The sequence below is a fragment of the Heterodontus francisci genome, chromosome 8, assembly GCF_036365525.1.
Source record: "Heterodontus francisci isolate sHetFra1 chromosome 8, sHetFra1.hap1, whole genome shotgun sequence".
Taxonomy (NCBI): Eukaryota; Metazoa; Chordata; class Chondrichthyes; order Heterodontiformes; family Heterodontidae; genus Heterodontus; species Heterodontus francisci.
This window is the reverse complement of record NC_090378.1, coordinates 51,463,380-51,479,609: the sequence shown is the minus strand read 5'-3', so window position 1 is coordinate 51,479,609 and position 16,230 is coordinate 51,463,380. Positions and strand designations below refer to the sequence as shown.

At 41.2% G+C, this 16,230-nt stretch overlaps 1 protein-coding gene across 2 annotated transcripts in view; it reads right to left on the bottom strand.

Annotated features, from left to right (window-relative positions):
- The window catches only part of ttc39a (tetratricopeptide repeat domain 39A), a 123,606-nt gene that overhangs the window by 54,101 nt on the left and 53,275 nt on the right, over positions 1-16,230 (bottom strand). For both annotated transcript variants that reach the window (XM_068037149.1, XM_068037150.1), the window contains 2 exons: positions 14,075-14,151; positions 7,155-7,222 (listed from right to left, as the gene is read on the bottom strand). In XM_068037149.1, the coding sequence (XP_067893250.1) occupies positions 7,155-7,222; positions 14,075-14,151 (145 nt within the window). The remainder of the gene's footprint in view (positions 1-7,154; positions 7,223-14,074; positions 14,152-16,230) is intronic.

The window sequence follows — 16,230 nt, the reverse complement described above, 5'->3', positions numbered from 1 at the left end:
TTCATAAGAAATCTTCACACTACAGCTAATTCACAGACTGTGTTTTCTTTTCCACAATGTCAGATGGGTGAGCATCTTTGTCAGACAACACTAAACAAATAAAGATCAGAGGAGATGGTGGCACAGTGGTAAGATCACTGGACTAGTAATCCCGAGGCCCAGTCTAATGCCATGGGGCCAATCCCACCACAGCAGCTGCTGGAATTTAAATTCAATTGATTAATAAAATAAAATCTGCAACTGAAAGCTAGTCCCAGTAATGGTGCCATGAGACTATCATCGATTGTTGTAAAAACCTATCTGGTTCACTAATGCCCTTTAGGGAAGGAAATCTGCTGTCTTTACCTGGTCTGGCCTACATGTAACTCCAGAGCCACAGCAATGTAGTTGACTCTTAACTGCCCTCTGAAATGGCCTAGCAAGCCACTCAGCTCAAGGGCAATTAGGGATGGGCAACAAATGTTGCCCACATCCCATGAAAGAACAAAAAGTCATTATCGTGCAATATATTACACCCGCTACTACAATTTTGTCTTAGTCACCAAGACATTTATCATAACAACTGAGCAAAATGGTCATTAGTTCTATAATTATTTGGTAAACCAGCCAGCCAAGTGCACAGGAAGACAAGGTAGGGTTATGTGCTGATGCTGATAATGATTGTCTTCTTACTCTACATGTATCAGAGAAAATTAATGATAACATTAAAAACTTAGTAATGAGCTTGAAACGATAGCTGGTTTTTATGAGGGGGATCTGCTTAGCAATAGTGCTCACTGTATTGTTATGTATCAACTGCTCAGGTGACTGCTAATAATATGATTTTAGTTTCTAATTTCAGGATAGCAAAACTTTCACTTATGATGGAAGATTTGGGGATGGCGTATTGGGATATGGTTTTGGATAAATTAACTATGATACTGAGGAAAGTGTTTAAATGTTTTAAGTCAAAATGAAATAGAAAACGCTGAAGATATTCATCAGCATCTGTAGTGAGAGAGAACAGAGTTAACATTTCATCTTTCATCAGAACTGGTTAAATTTAACATGTTTTAAACATGTACAGAGACAGGGAAAGGGTGGGAGGAGAACAAAAGGAAAGGTCTTTGACTCGGATGAAGGCAGGAGAGGTTAAATGATAAAAGGGATGATGATGTAAGGTAAAGGAGATGGTAATGGGACAGGTAAAGAAAGAAAAGATGGATCTATGGTTTTAAGTCAATGCTGAAAGACAAGGAAATCCTAATGGGAAAAGAAGAGATCATGTCGGTGAAGCCTTATTGGCTAACTAGGGTGTCTGGAGAATATGACCTCTCAAAAAAGCATTTCTGCACATGCAAGACTCAATAGCTGTGGATGTGGCAAGATTTTGTTCAGCTGTCTTTGGTGATGGAATAATCAAGGATCACATGGTCCTTTGAATGGTTTCTCATATATGACAATAAGGAAAGTGCTGATCAGCTAAACAAAGATAATATCAGCACAGGATGTTCAGCCATGTTGTTTCAATGGAAGCAACACCAAAAAAGATATTAGCAAAGATTAATGCACCTAAAATTGATCATGCTGCAGGACAAAAGACCATTCATCCTAAATTGTTTAAGAAAATTGAGGAATTTATATTTGAGCTCATTAATTGAATAACTCATTAATGTCCAGATTGTTTTCTGAGAATTGAGTGCTCTCCTTTTATTGCAGAAAGAGAAAAAAAAATTGAGCTCTGAAAATTATAAGCAGTTGAAATGGCAGTCGGAAAACTGTTGGAAAATATTTTGTATGAAATGATAAATGATCAGTTCGAAAATATGACAATGATTAGTGATACCAAACATTTAGGAAGCATACGTCCTGCCTCAAATCTTTTCTAGGCTGGAGAGGAACATGGAGTGGGAGGAGAAGGATCCAGTTGTTGTGGTCCACATAGGTACCAATGACATAAGTAGGACTAGGAAAGAGGTTCTGCTGAGGGACTATGAGCAGCTCGGGGTTAAATTAAAAAGCAGAACCTCAAAGGTAATAATCTCCAGATTACTACCCGAGCCACATGCAAACTGGCGTAGGGTAAATAAGATTGGTGTGGGAGAAATGGGTTCCAATTCATGGGGCACTGGCACCAGTACTGGGGAAGGGGAGAGCTGTTCCGTTGGGACGGGCTTCATTTGAACCATGCTGGGACCAGTGTCCTGGCGAATCGTATTACTAGGGTTGTTGATAGGACTTTAAACTAATTAGTGTGGGGGGGGAAGGGTTCAACTGATGGGAAGTTTAAAAAATCAAAAAGAAACGAGAGAGCAGAGGTGCAGGGTAGTGAAGAGGCAAACGGTAATCAAAGTGTGACAGGAAGGGGCAGAAAATATAAGCAGAAAAGTGCAGCAGAAATTAGAACCAGAATGAGTAATAATGGCAAAAAGTCAAAGCTTAAGTCTCTTTATCTGAATGCACGCAGCATTTGTAACAAGATAGATCAGTTGACGGCACAAATAGCAATAAATGAATATGGCTTGATAGCTGTTACAGAGACGTGGTTGCAGGGTGACCAAGACTGGGAACTCAATATTCAAGGGTATTCGACATTCCGGAAAAATAGGCAAAAAGGAAAAGGAGGTGGAGTAGCTTTGTTAATAAAGGAAGGTATCAGTGCGGTGGTGAGGAGTGATATAGGTGCAATAGATCGTGATGTGGAATCAGTTTGGGTGGAAATAAGGAACAGCAAGGGGAAGAAGTCACGGGTGGGAGTTGTCTCTAGGCCCCTGAAGAGTTGCCTCACTGTAGGACAAAGTATAAATCGGAAAATAATGGAAGCGTGTAAAAAGGGTGCTACAATTGTCATGGGTGATTTTAATCTGCATATTGACTGGACAAATCAGATTGGCAGAGGTAACATGGAAGATGAATTTGTAGAGTGCATCAGGGATTGTTACTTAGAACAATACGCTGCAGAACTTAGCAGGGAACAGGCTATTTTAGATCTAGTAATGTGTAATAAGGTAGGATTATCGTAGTTAAGGATCCGCTCGGGCGTAGCAATCACAACATGGTAGAATTTCAAATTCAGTTTGAAGGCGAGCAACTCAGGTCTCAAACCAGCGACCTCAACTTAAACAAGGGCAATTATAGAGGTATGAAGAAAGAGTTGTCTAAAGCCGCTGGGAAAATAGACTAAGGGGAAGGTCAGTGGATGAGTAGCGGCAGATATTTCGTAACGCTCAGCAAAAATGTATCCGGTTCGAAAAGAAGGACTCGATGAGAAGGATGAACCACCCGTGGTTAAAAAAGGCAGTCAAGGAGAGTATCCAATTAAAAATTAAGGCATACAAAGTGGTGAAAACTAGTGGTAGGCCAGGGGATTGGGTTTTTTTTTTAGGAACCAGCAGCAGATGACTAAAAAGCTAATAAAGAGGGAGAAAATTGATTATGAAAGTAAATTGGCAAGAAATATAAAAACAAACAGCAAGAGCTTCTACAGGTATATAAAAAGAGAGTAGCTAAAGTGAGCATGGGTCTCTTGGAGGATGCGACTGAAGAACTGATAACGGGGAACAGGGAAATGGCAGATAATTTAAACCAATATTTTGCATTGGCCTTCACGGTGGAGGACATTGTAAACATCCCACAGATATCAGATAAGCAAGGAGCTAATGGAAGGAAAGATCTTGTAACAGTCTCTATCACGAGGAACAAAGTATTCGACAAACTAATGGGACTAAAAGCAGACAAGTCACCAAGACCTGATGGCCTACATCCAAGGGTTTTAAAGGAAGTGGCTGCAGAGGCATTGGTTGAAATATTCCAGAACTCGCTGGATTCCGGGAGGGTCCCAGCAGATTGGAAAACTGCTAATGTGATGCCCCTGTTCAAGCAGGGAGGGAGACAAAAAGCAGGAAGCTATAGGTCAGTCAGCCTAACATCGGTCGTTGGGAAAATGCTAGAGTCCATTATTGAGGAAGAAATAGCAGGACATTTAGAAAAGCTCAACGCAATCAAACAGAGTCAACATGGTTTTGTGAAAGGGAAATCATGTTTGACAAATTTGCTAGAGTTCTTTGAGGATATAACAAGCCGAGTCAATAAAGGGGAACCGGTAGATGTAGTGTATTTGGATTTCCAGAAGGTATTCGAATAGGTGCCACATAAAAGATTATTGCACAAGATAGGAGCTCACAGTATTGGGGGTCATGTATTAGCATGGATTGAGGATTAGTTAACTCACAGATGGCAGAGAGTTGGGATTAATGGGTCTTTTTCAGGTTGGAAAGATGTAACTAGTGGAGTGCCACAAGGATCAATCCTAGGGCCTCAATTATTTACTATTATATTAATGACTTGGAGGAGGGGGCAGAGTGTAATATATCCAAATTTGCTGATAACAAAAACAGGTGGGAGGGCATGTTGTGATGAGGACATAAGGAATCTCCAAGGGGATATATATAGGTTGAGTGGGTGGGCAAAAACTTGGCAGATGGAGTTTAATGTAGGAAAGTGTGAGGTCATGCACTTTGGTAGGAAGAATCAAAAAGCAGACTATTATTTAAATGGAGAGAGACTCCAAAAAAGTGCAGCACAGAGGGATCTGTTCTTGTGCATGAAACACAAAAGGTTAGCATGCAGGCAGCAAATGGAATTTTGGCCTTTATTGCTAGAGGGTAGGAGTTTAAAAATAGGGAAGTCTTGTTACAACTGTACAGGGTGTTGGTGAGGCCGCACCTGGAGTACTGTGTACAGTTTTGGTCCCCGTATTTAAGAAAGGATATACTCGCATTGGAGGCAGTTCAAAAGAGATTCACTAGGCTGATTCTTGGGATGAAGGGGTTGACTTATCAAGAACGGTTAAACAGGTTAGGCCTTTATTCATTAGAGTTTAGATGAATAAGGGGTGATCTTATTGAAACGTACAAGATACTGAGAGGGCTTGACAGGGTAAATGTTGAGAAGATGTTTCCACTAGTGGGGGAATCTCGAACTAAGGGACATCATTAATGAGATAGATGATATAGATGAGGGAATTAAATGTAATATATCCAAGTTTGCAGATGACACAAAGCTGGGTGGGAGTGTGAGCTGTGAGGAGGATGCAGAGAAGCTCCGGTATGATTTGGACAGGTTGAGTGAGTGGGCAAATACATGGCAGATGCAGTATAATGTGGATAAATGTGAGGTTATCCACTTTGGTGGCAAAATCAGAAAGGCAGATTATCTGAACAGCGATAGATTGGGAAAGGGGGAGGTGCAGCGAGACTTGGGTGTCCTTGTGCACCAGTTGCTGAAAGTAAGCATGCAGGTGCAGTAGGCAGTTAAGGCGGCAAATGGTATGCTGGCCTTCATAGTAAGAGGATTCGAGTACAGGAGCAGGGATGTCTTGCTGCAATATTACAAGGCCTTGGTGAGACCACATCAGGAGTACTGTGTGCAGTTTTGGTCTCCTTATCTGAGGAAGGATGTTCTTGCTATGGAGGGAGTGCAGCGAAGGTTCACCGGACTGATTCCTGGGATGGCGGGACTGATGTAGGAAGAGAGATTGGATCGATAGGCTTGTATTTGCTAGAGTTTAGAAGAATAAGAGGGAATCTCATAGAAACCTACAAAATTCTAACAGGACTGGACAGACTAGATGCAGGTAGGATGTTCCCGATGGTGGGGGAGTCCAGGACGAGGGGTCACAATATAAAGGATAAGGGGTAAGCCATTTAGGACTGAGACGAGGAGGGATTTCTTCACCCAGAGAGTGGTGAACCTGTGGAATTCTCTACCACAGAAAGCAATTGAGGCCAAATCATTAAATATATTCAAGAAAGAGTTAGATATAGTTCCGAGGGCTAAAGGGATCAAGGGATACGGGAAGAAAGCGGGAACAGGGTACTGAGTTTGGACGATCAGCCATGATTGTATTGAATGGCGGTGCAGGCTCGAAGGGCCAAATGGCCTACTCCTGCTCCTATTTTCTATGTTTCTATTCTTTCTTTTTTTCTTTTGGGCCTCCTTATCTCGAGAGACAATGGATATGCGCCTGGAGGTGGTCAGTGGTTTGTGAGAATAAGGGGACACTCATTTAAAACTGAGATGCGAAGGAATTTCTTCTCTCAGAGAGTAGTGAATGTCTGGAATTCTCTGCCCCAGAGAATTGTGGAGTTTAGATCACTGAAAGTATTTAAAGAGGAGGTAGATAGATTTTTGAAATATTGGGGAGTTGAGGGCTATGAGGAGCTGGCACGAAAGAGGATTTGAGGTCTGTGGCAGATTAGCCATGGTCTTATTGAATGGCGTGGCATGCTTCAGTGACCAAATGGCCTACTCCTGCTCCTATTTCTTATGTTCTTATGTTCACTAACTTTGGTTTCCACACATGGTGAAGGATATTGAGGCTCTGAACAACATGTAGAGGCAAGCAACCAAGACGATGCAGAGTTCCAAGCCTTTATATATGAGAATAGGCTACAAGAGTTAGTTATCTATTTTATAGAAATGCAAGCTTAGATATGACAGATTTCATAAAACAAGGTAAGGGTTGGATGTAGTTTAGTTACACAGATCATTAGCAATAGGGAATAATGGGCTAAAGATCATGTTATAAAATTCATAGGCAGGGAGTTAGGTTAGATTGTAGGAAGTATTGCTTTTCACAGAGCGTCTCTCGAATAAACAAAACATGGTATGTTATTGCTGCAGATCTTTAAAAGGAAACCTGACAAGTTCCTATAAGAGGAGATTGCCAATTCTAGAACTTTAAATGGTTTGCTAATTCATACTGTGTAGCACCATGGGCAACCACCTTCTCTTGAACTTGGCTTGAATGCCTTCGGGGGCCAGAGAGGAATTTTTCAGCTTTTCTTAAATTGTCATCGTTTCTCCCCCCCTCTCTTTTTGTCTTTCTACAGGATAGTTGATCAGTCTGTAAGGTTATGTACTATACAGGACAGGGCAAGTTTGATGGCTCCGAATTATTTTTCCTGATCCTTCATGTTGTATATTCAATCGAGGTTAAACTTGAAGAATATATACGGTTTAAAATTCAATTTAATTATAGGGAATGGTTCTGTAAATAAAACATTATTTCAACTGAAAGTCATCATTTCAGCAAATATACAAAACTTATTAGCTGATGTGGAACTAAGAGTTACAATTTTTCATTCCCCTTCCCCAGACCAAAATACAGTTACCTGTAAGAAAGTGAGAGCAGCCCTCTGTAATAAACACTCAGCATAGCAGACTTCAGCATGCATCTCCTCTGTGTGCAGATCAAACATTGCAGATAAGTTTTTGTTAGTAAAATAATGCAATAAAACAGCACTTTCATCTTTTATTGAAGAATGCTCAATCCTTAATTCCAGACATGTTAACATATTCAGAATTTAATCAAGGCTTAGTGAACAAATTCTAATCAAACAAATTTAAATATTTAAGAATCAATGCTCACCGACTCTTTTGTTGTAATTCTTTTAAAACATTTGTAGATATGAACTAAAAATAATTCATATTTACTGGAAAATATTTTTACTTTTGTAGAAATGACTTGGTGGTTAAGGGGTTAGGGTAGAGTTTAGTTTTTTTGCTTTAGTGAAAAAAAAAATCCATCTGAAAATCTACCGTTCCCCGTTTGGATCAGGACAGTAAAAAGCCCAGTTATTCAATCAAGAGATTATGTGTGTATACACTGAAGGGGAACCATTTGATATCCCTCTGCATTGAACCTCATGTCCAGCAGAATACACTAGAATATTGTGGAACACTATGAAAGATGGGATATACTCTTGTTGCCTCTGAGTGCAAATTGCTGGAAGACTTATTAGGTTATTCCAGGTTTTCCACTTTTTCATATAATAACATGAATGATGGAAAGCAAATTGTTATTCTTAAAAAAAAAGGTGGCAAAGTTTTTTTTAATTAAGAAACAAATCCTAAATGATGCTTTGAAATATCTCAAGGACCTTTGTGCCTACCATTCTGGGTGGAATTGGCACCACAGTCAGCTTGGCTCAACAATAGCACTCTTAAGTCAGAAGTGCCACCCGTGCGCATAAAATATAGGTTGTACCTTCGGTGCAATGTTGACAAAATGTCTCATTGCCAGAGCTGTTGCAATTTGGATGAGATGTTAAACTGTTAGATGGACATAAAATATTCCATTGTACTGTTTGTGTGGAAGGTAAACACTGACTAGGACAAAATGGACTGAATGACCTCATAGCTTTTGACGTCATAACTTCAATGTATTCAAAGATGAGTGGGTGAGTTGGCCTGGCTAACATTTATCCCTCAGTCAACACTAGCAAAAATAGGTTAACTGGTCATTTTTCTCATTGGCGTTCGTGGGATTTTGTTTTGTGTAAACAGACTGCCATATTTGCTTTTATAACAATGACTACACTTCATAGCTCAATGGCTGTAATTTCGATAGTATTTTGGTACACCTTAAGGATATCAAAATTTGTTCTTTATAAAACCCCTGATTAGCCAATAATGAAAATTGCTATGAGTTACACAAATGTAAAAAAAGATGGCCAATATAACAAGGGGTATTGAAGAAAAGAAAAGAAAAAAAGAAAAGAAAGAAAGAATATTTGCTCCAGAATACTCAATTAACCACTGCACCAAAATGGTCATGAATTGTTTGCTCTTTAACAGGACAGACTTTCACATTAGTAAATCTTTTAAAAGCTTAGGAAGTTTATTGAGTGGACAGCAGACTTATATATACCGAAAAGTCACAGGGTCTGTGCTGAGTTGGCAGATTTCAGTGAGGGCTGAATTGGCCTTGATGTGCCTGGATAAGGAAGGGGAAAATCAATAAGGTTCCCTTCTCATTTTTTTTTTATTCATTCAATGGATGTGGGTGTCACTGGTTACGCCAGCATTTATTGCCCATCCCTAATTGCCCCCGAGAAGGTGGTGGTGAGCTGCCTTCTTGAACCGCTGCAGTCCATGTGAGGTAGGTACACCCAAAGTGCTGTTAGGAAGGCAGTTCCAGGATTTTGACCCAGCGGCAGTGAAGGAACGGCGATATAGTTCCAAGTCAGGATGGTGTGTGACTTGGAGCAGAACTTACAGGTGGTGATTTTCCCATGCATCTGCTGCTCTTGTCCTTCGAGGTGGTAGAGGTCATGGGTTTGGAAGGTGCTGTCGAAGGAGCCTTGGTGCGTTGCTGCAGTGCATCTTGTAGATGGTACACACTGCTGCCACTGTGCGTCAGTGGTGGAAGGAGTGAATGTTTGTGGATGGCGAGCCAATCAAGTGGGCTGCTTTGTCCTGGATGGTGTCGAGCTTCTTGAGTGTTGTTGGAGCTGCACCCATCCAGGCAAGTGGAGAGTATTCCATCACACTCCTGACTTGTGCCTTGTAGATGGTGGACAGGCTTTGGGGAGTCAGGAGGTGAGTTACTCGCCTCAGGATTCCTAGCCTCTGACCTGCATTGGTAGCCACGGTATTTATATGACTACTCCAGTTCAGTTTCTGGTCAATGGCATCCCCTAGGATGTTGATAGTGGGGGATTCAGCGAAGGTAATGCCATTGAGTGTCAATGGGAGATGGTTAGATTATCTCTTGTTGGAGATGGTCATTGCCTGGCACTTGTGTGGCGCAAATGTTACTTGCCACTTAACAGCCCAAGCCTGGATATTGTCCAGGTCTTGCTGCATTTCTACACGGACTGTTTCAGTAGCTGAGGCGTTGTGAATGGTGTGGAACATTGTGCAATCATCAGCGAACATCCCCACTTCTGACCTTATGATTGAAGTAAGGTCATGATTATAAGCAAGTGATTTCTGCTAGAACTGTGCCATGTGGACATCTTATTAGGATAGAATTGAACCTGATGGGAATAAACTAACAGAAAGAACCAAGCTAATATAAAAACAAGAAGTGCTGGAAATACTCAGCAGGTCTGGCAGCATCTGAGGAGAGAGAAGCAGAGTTAAAGTTTCAGGTCAGTGACCTTTCATCAGAACCGGCAAAGGTTTGAAATGTAATAGGTTTTAAGCAAATAAAGCGGGGTGGGGGAAAAGAGAACAAAAGGAAAGGTGTTGATAGGACAGAGGGTGAGAGCGATTAACTGACAAGGAGGTCATGGGGCAAAGGCAAAGAGTGTGCTAATGGTGTGGTGAAAGACAAAGCATTAGTGCAGAGAGGGTGTTAAATGACAGAATAATGAACAGCCCTAGACAAAAGCACAAACATAAAAAAAAATGAGCACTGTTCTTCTCTTAGCTGTTTGTTCCCATCTTCTGTTCAAGAGTGCAGGCTGAACTATCTTTTTAAAAGCTACATGCACAGAAATTTCCAGCTGGTTGAACTGCTTACATCAGTTTTATGCTCATTTTACACCAATGCCTATACCACCTAAAATGCCAATGAGCTGATCAGGAAATTTGTCTGAGGTCACCAGTGATGTGGAACTTCTTTTTTTAAAAGAAGTAATTAGTGGTACAACTCATCTGAAGGAAACTCAAGGCCTCGGCCTGTCTAACCTGTGTTCTCTGAAGTTACATGGTCAAAACCAAAGTCAATCTTCCACAACTGCTATATATTTTACTAAACTAGAATCCAATTAATACACTCTCAAAATTCACAATTATTGGATTGCATTAAAATGCAGTAATTTTACATAAATTTTAGTTTTTACATGCTTACATAAAGTTTGCTGCTTTGCAGAGCTCATTATTTATGGTCGATCACCATCCATATTCATAAGCATTGTTCACTTTCTCACATTACTGTGTTATGCTTTGTGTCTTCCAGTAGCTGGAGTTGTTTCCTGAAGAGAACTGGAACATCTCCGATGTCCATGCTGTACCTTACAGCTACACTTACTTATGTAAAGCGATGCCTGAAAGAGCTGTATGAGGCTCAGAGAAGCAGCAAACAAATGTTGCAACTGGTTGACTCTCAGTTCTGGTCCTATTCCAGAAAAAATGGCAGGTGAACTATGATCTCGAGAGGACCTTGCAGTGCTAGAGGCTGCATCATTGTGTAGTTCAATGATCTGGATGTAGGGGTAGAAGGAGTGGAGTCCAACTTTTCAGGAAATACTAAAATAGGAGGCATAGCAAATAATACTGGGGACCAAAGGAAGCAGCAAGGGGTTATTGATAAGATGGTTGAATGGGCTAAGTGTAGCAGATGAAATTCAATTTCATAAATGTAAACTGGGGTACATTTTGTTCAAATTCTTTTTTAATTCATTCACAGCATGTGGGCATCACTGGCAATGTCAACATTTATTACCTATCCCTAATTGCCCTTGAGATACAACGGAGTGTATTCCTAGGCCATTTCAAAGGGCAGTTAAGAGTCCACCACATAGCTATGGGTCAGGAGTTACATATAGATCAGCCCAGGTAAGGACAACAGATTTCCTTCCCTAATGAACTGGATGGGTTTTTAACCACAATCGGTACTTTCATGGTTGCCATTACTAAGACATGCCTTTTTAAAAAATTCCAGATTGATTCAATTAATTTAATTTAAATTCCCCAGCTACTGTGGTGAAATTTGAATTCATGTCTCCAGATCATTAGTCCAGGCCTCTGGATTAATAGTCCAGTAAAATAACCACTATGCTACTCCATCCCGTGTATAATAACTATACTAAGAATAGGGAAAAGCACTCACCATCAAAGCTCACACGTTAATAATGGCTGGGTTTTATAGGAACATAGGAAGGTAGGAACAGGAGTAGGCCATTCAGCCCCTCGAGCCTGTCCCGCCATTGAATGACATCATGGCTGATTCGTGGCCTAACTCCATATACCTGCCTTTGGCCCATATCCCTCAATATCTTTGCTTAACAAAAATCTATCCATCTCAGATTTAAAATTAACAACTGTTCTAGCTTCAAATGCTCTTTGTGGGAGAGAGTTCCAAACCTCTACCACCCTTTGCATAAATAAGTGCTTCCTAACATCTCTCTTGAACGGTCTGGTCCTAATTTTTAAGACTATGCCCCCTAGTTTTAGAATCTCCAACCAGTGGAAATAGTTTATCTTTATCTAGCCTGTCTTTTCCTGTTAATATCTTGAAGACTTTGATCAGATCACCCCTTAACCTTCTAAATTCTAGCGAAAACAGGCCTAATTTGTGTAATCTCTCCTCGTAACTTAACCCCTGTAGTCCAGGTATCATTCTTGTAAACCTACGTTGCAGTCCCTCCAAGGCCAATATATCCTTCCTAAGGTGTAGTGCCCAGAACTGCTCACAGTACTCCAAGTGGGGTCTAGCCAGGGTTTTGTACAGCTGCAGCATAACCTCTGTGTCTTTATACTCCAATCCTCTAGGTATATAGGCTAGCATTCCATTAGTCTTTTTGATTATTTTCTGCACTTGCTTGTGGCATTTTAAAGATCTATGCACCTGAACCCCCAAGTCTCTTTGGACATCCACTGTACTTAACCTCTTCCCATTTAGAAAGTACCCTGCTCTATCCTTTTTTGGTCCAAAATAGATAATCTCTCAGTTGCCCGCATTGAAATCCATCTGCCACAGTTTTGCCCACTCACCTAGTCTGTCAATATCTCTTTGCAATTTTATGCTATCATCTAGACTGTCTACAATGCCGCCTAACTTTGTATCATCAGCAAATTTGGATATATGACTTACTATGCCATCATCCAAGTCGTTAATGAATAATGTGAATAATTGAGGCCCCAACATAGATCCCTGTGGGACACCACTAGATACATCCTGCCAATCGGAGTACTTACCCATTATCCCCACTCTCTGCCGCCTACCACTCAACCAACTTCCTAACCATGTCAATAATTTGCCCTCAACTCTATGGGCTTCTACCTTAGTTAACAGTCTCTTATGTGGGACTTTATCAAATGCCTTCTGGAAGTCCATATAAATAACATGCATAGACACTCCCCTGTCCACTACCTTAGTCACCTCTTCAAAAAATTCAATGAGATTTGTCAGGCATGACCTTCCCGTCATGAACCCATGCTGGCTGTCCCTGATTAATTGAAATTTTTCGAGGTGTTCAGTCACTCTATCCTTGATTACAGACTCCAGCAACTTGCCCACAGATGTCAGGCTAACTGGTCTGTAATTTCCTTGGTTCCCCCTTTCACCCTTCTTAAAAAGTGGAGTGACATGTGCAACTTTCCAATCCAGAGGGATTTATGACAAGAGGTAGAAATAAAAAAGTTGGGATATAATGGTGAAGCTATGTATAACCTTATTGAGACCGCAGTTGGAGTATGGCATGCAGTTTGTGCTCCATGCTATAAGAACAACATTCCAGCAATAGAGAGGTACAGCACAGAATCACTAGTATGCTGCCTGGTATGAGGATACAAAAGGATGAAATCCAAAATTAGGGCTGTTTTTAATCAGACAGAGAAGATTACAAAGGGAATCGATGGAGGCGTTTAAAATTATGAAGGGATGGGACAGAGTAGAAAGAAACTGAATGTTTTCAGTGATTGAAGGTTTAGAACAAGGGGACACAGATATAAGATTAAATGCAAGAGATTCAGGACAGAGATCAGGAGAAACCTTTTATTACCATTATAGCTCAACTTCTTTATTTCTACCTCGTCAAAAAACCCAGCCATCATTAATGTGTGAGCCTTGATGGTGAGTGCTGCAGGCTTGTTAGTTTATACATGCCCTTAGCAATTTGAGGTGCTGCTTTTCATGACTTGTGAACCTGAACACCCAAATCCGCTCTTCCAGATCACCTAACTTTTATTATACAGAGTTTCATGGCTACTGAATGCACCACTACAGCCAGTGCTTAAAGCAGCAACCATTCAACATTTAAGAATAGGTTGGACAGATGGTTGAGGAAAGCAGAATACAGTGATTTAGGGATAATAGCGTGAGAACTACTTCTCATGTGAAGAATAAACAGCCACACAGATTGTCTGGGCCAAGTGGGCTGTTTGCATGTTGTGACCTCAATGCGAAAAAGCCTGGGATCAGCGATCCTCCCTACTCAGTCAAAGTTGGGGAAACATTACGATAAATTGCTGTGAGACATCATTCGAAATAATCTGCGGAACCCTTTTAAAAGTGGTGCGAAATGAAGATATCAATTTTAGGAACTAGTGGAGGTTAAAACCATAAACACTCTGTACCAACCTTCAGTAAACTGTTCTGCAGTATGCTTATTCATCAGGCTGTTGATCGAGTCTGCAACAGTGTTCTTTTTTCTAAACCTAGCAGAAGGTGAGAAAAATTTAATCCAGGTTAATACCCCCTGGATATGACCATGAAGATGAACTTACAAGTCCCCTTCACTCTCTAATTATGCTGAAGGTACAGATTCCATGGGCTTGGCTAAATCCAAAGTAGTACAAAAATCTGTATTTGACACATTGCAGTACAACGTTATTTGTTTGCGTAAATTTCTGGTGCTCATTTTTTGTCTGCTTTCTGCATGCTGCTCAAATCTGAGCAACATTGAAACAAAAGATCTGACTTCACACCTTGATAGTTCTGATACTTCGCTTACATGCACTAATAAATTGAATATCAGTTCTTAAAGTCATATTCTTATAATTTAATACGTGAACATTAAGAGTTTGGGCTCTTTATTGTGATATGCTAATGACAGATCTGTAAAAATGCTAAATTAATTTTAGTGTAGACAAGGGCTCAAAATGAAAAAAGATACAGCCATAGAACAGATTCAGAAAATTGTATATATACTGAATTGAGAAGAATTTTTCTTTATTCTGGTGGAGGAACAATGCGATCCAACACTTGGAAGTGTTAAAAAAAAAAAATTCTGCCAGGCAAGAAATTTTAGTAATACAAAGTAAATATTGTAGGATGAACAAGTTTATGGGCTAAAAATTGGATAGCGCCATTATTTGGGCACAGGAGTCGCAGTTTGCCACCTCCCCATGCTAGTTCCAGTGGAGGTAGGCAGCATGCAAATTTGGTACTGCTACTTCAGACCCCATTAAATCTCATGGCATCGGGTCAAACAGGGGCAAGGAAACCTCATGCTGATTAACACCTATGCCCCCAGCCCCCTCAGCTGAAGAATCAGTGCTCCTCCATGTTGAACACCACTTGGAAGAAGCACTGAGGGTTGCAAGGGTACAGAATGTACTCTGGATGGGGAGTTCAATGTCCATCAAGAGTGGCTCGGTAGCACCACTACTGACCGGCCAGTGCTAAAGGACAGAGCTGCTAGACTGGGTCTGCGGCAGGTAGTGAGAGAACCAACAAGAGTGAAAACTATACTTGACCTTGTCCTCACCAATCTTCCTGCCGCAGATACATCTGTCCATAACCATATTGGTAGGATGACCACTGCACGTTCCTTGTGGAGACAAAGTCCCATCTTTACATTGAGGATGGTCTCCTTCGGGTTGTGCGGCATTCCCACCGTGCTAAATGGGATAGATTTCGAAGAGATCTAGCAATGCAAAACTGGGCATCCATGAGGCGCTGTGGGCCATCAGCAGCAGCAGAATTGTACTCAACCACAATCTGTAACCTCATGGCCTGGAATATCCCCCACTCTACCATTACCATCAAGCCAGGGGACCAACTCTGGTTCAATGAAGAGTGCAGGAGGGCAGGCCAGGAGCAGTACCAGGCATACCTAAAAATGAGGTCAACCTGGTGAAGCTACAACCCAGGACGACTTGCGTGCCAAATAGCGTAAGCAGCATGCGACAGACAGAGTTAAGCAATCCCATAACCAACTCATCAGCTCTGCAGTCCTGCCACATCTAGCCGTGAATGGTGGTGGACAATTAAATAACTAACTGGAGGAGGTGGCTCCACAAATATCCCCATCCTCAACGATGGGGAAGCCCAACACATGAGTGCAACAGCTAAGGCTGAAGCATTTGCAACAATCTTCAGCCAGAAGTGCCGAATGGATGATCCATCTTGGCCTCCTGCTGAAGTCCCCAGCATCACAGATGCCAGTCTTCAGCCAATTCAACTCACTCCGTGTGACATCAAGAAACAACTGAAGGCACTGAATACTGCAAAGGCTCTGGGCCCTGACAACATTGCAGCAAAAGTACTGAAGACCTGTGCTCCAGAACTTGCCGCGTCCCTAGCCAAGCTGTTCCAGTACAGTTACAACGCTAGCATCTACCCGGCAATGTGGAAAATGTCCTGTACACAAAAAGCAAGACAAGTCCAACCGGCCAATTAAAGTCCAATCAGTCTACTCTCAATCATCAGTAAAGTGATGGAAGATGTCATCAATAGTGCTATCAAGCACTTGCTTAGCAATAACCTGTTCACTGAAGCTCAATTTGGGTGCC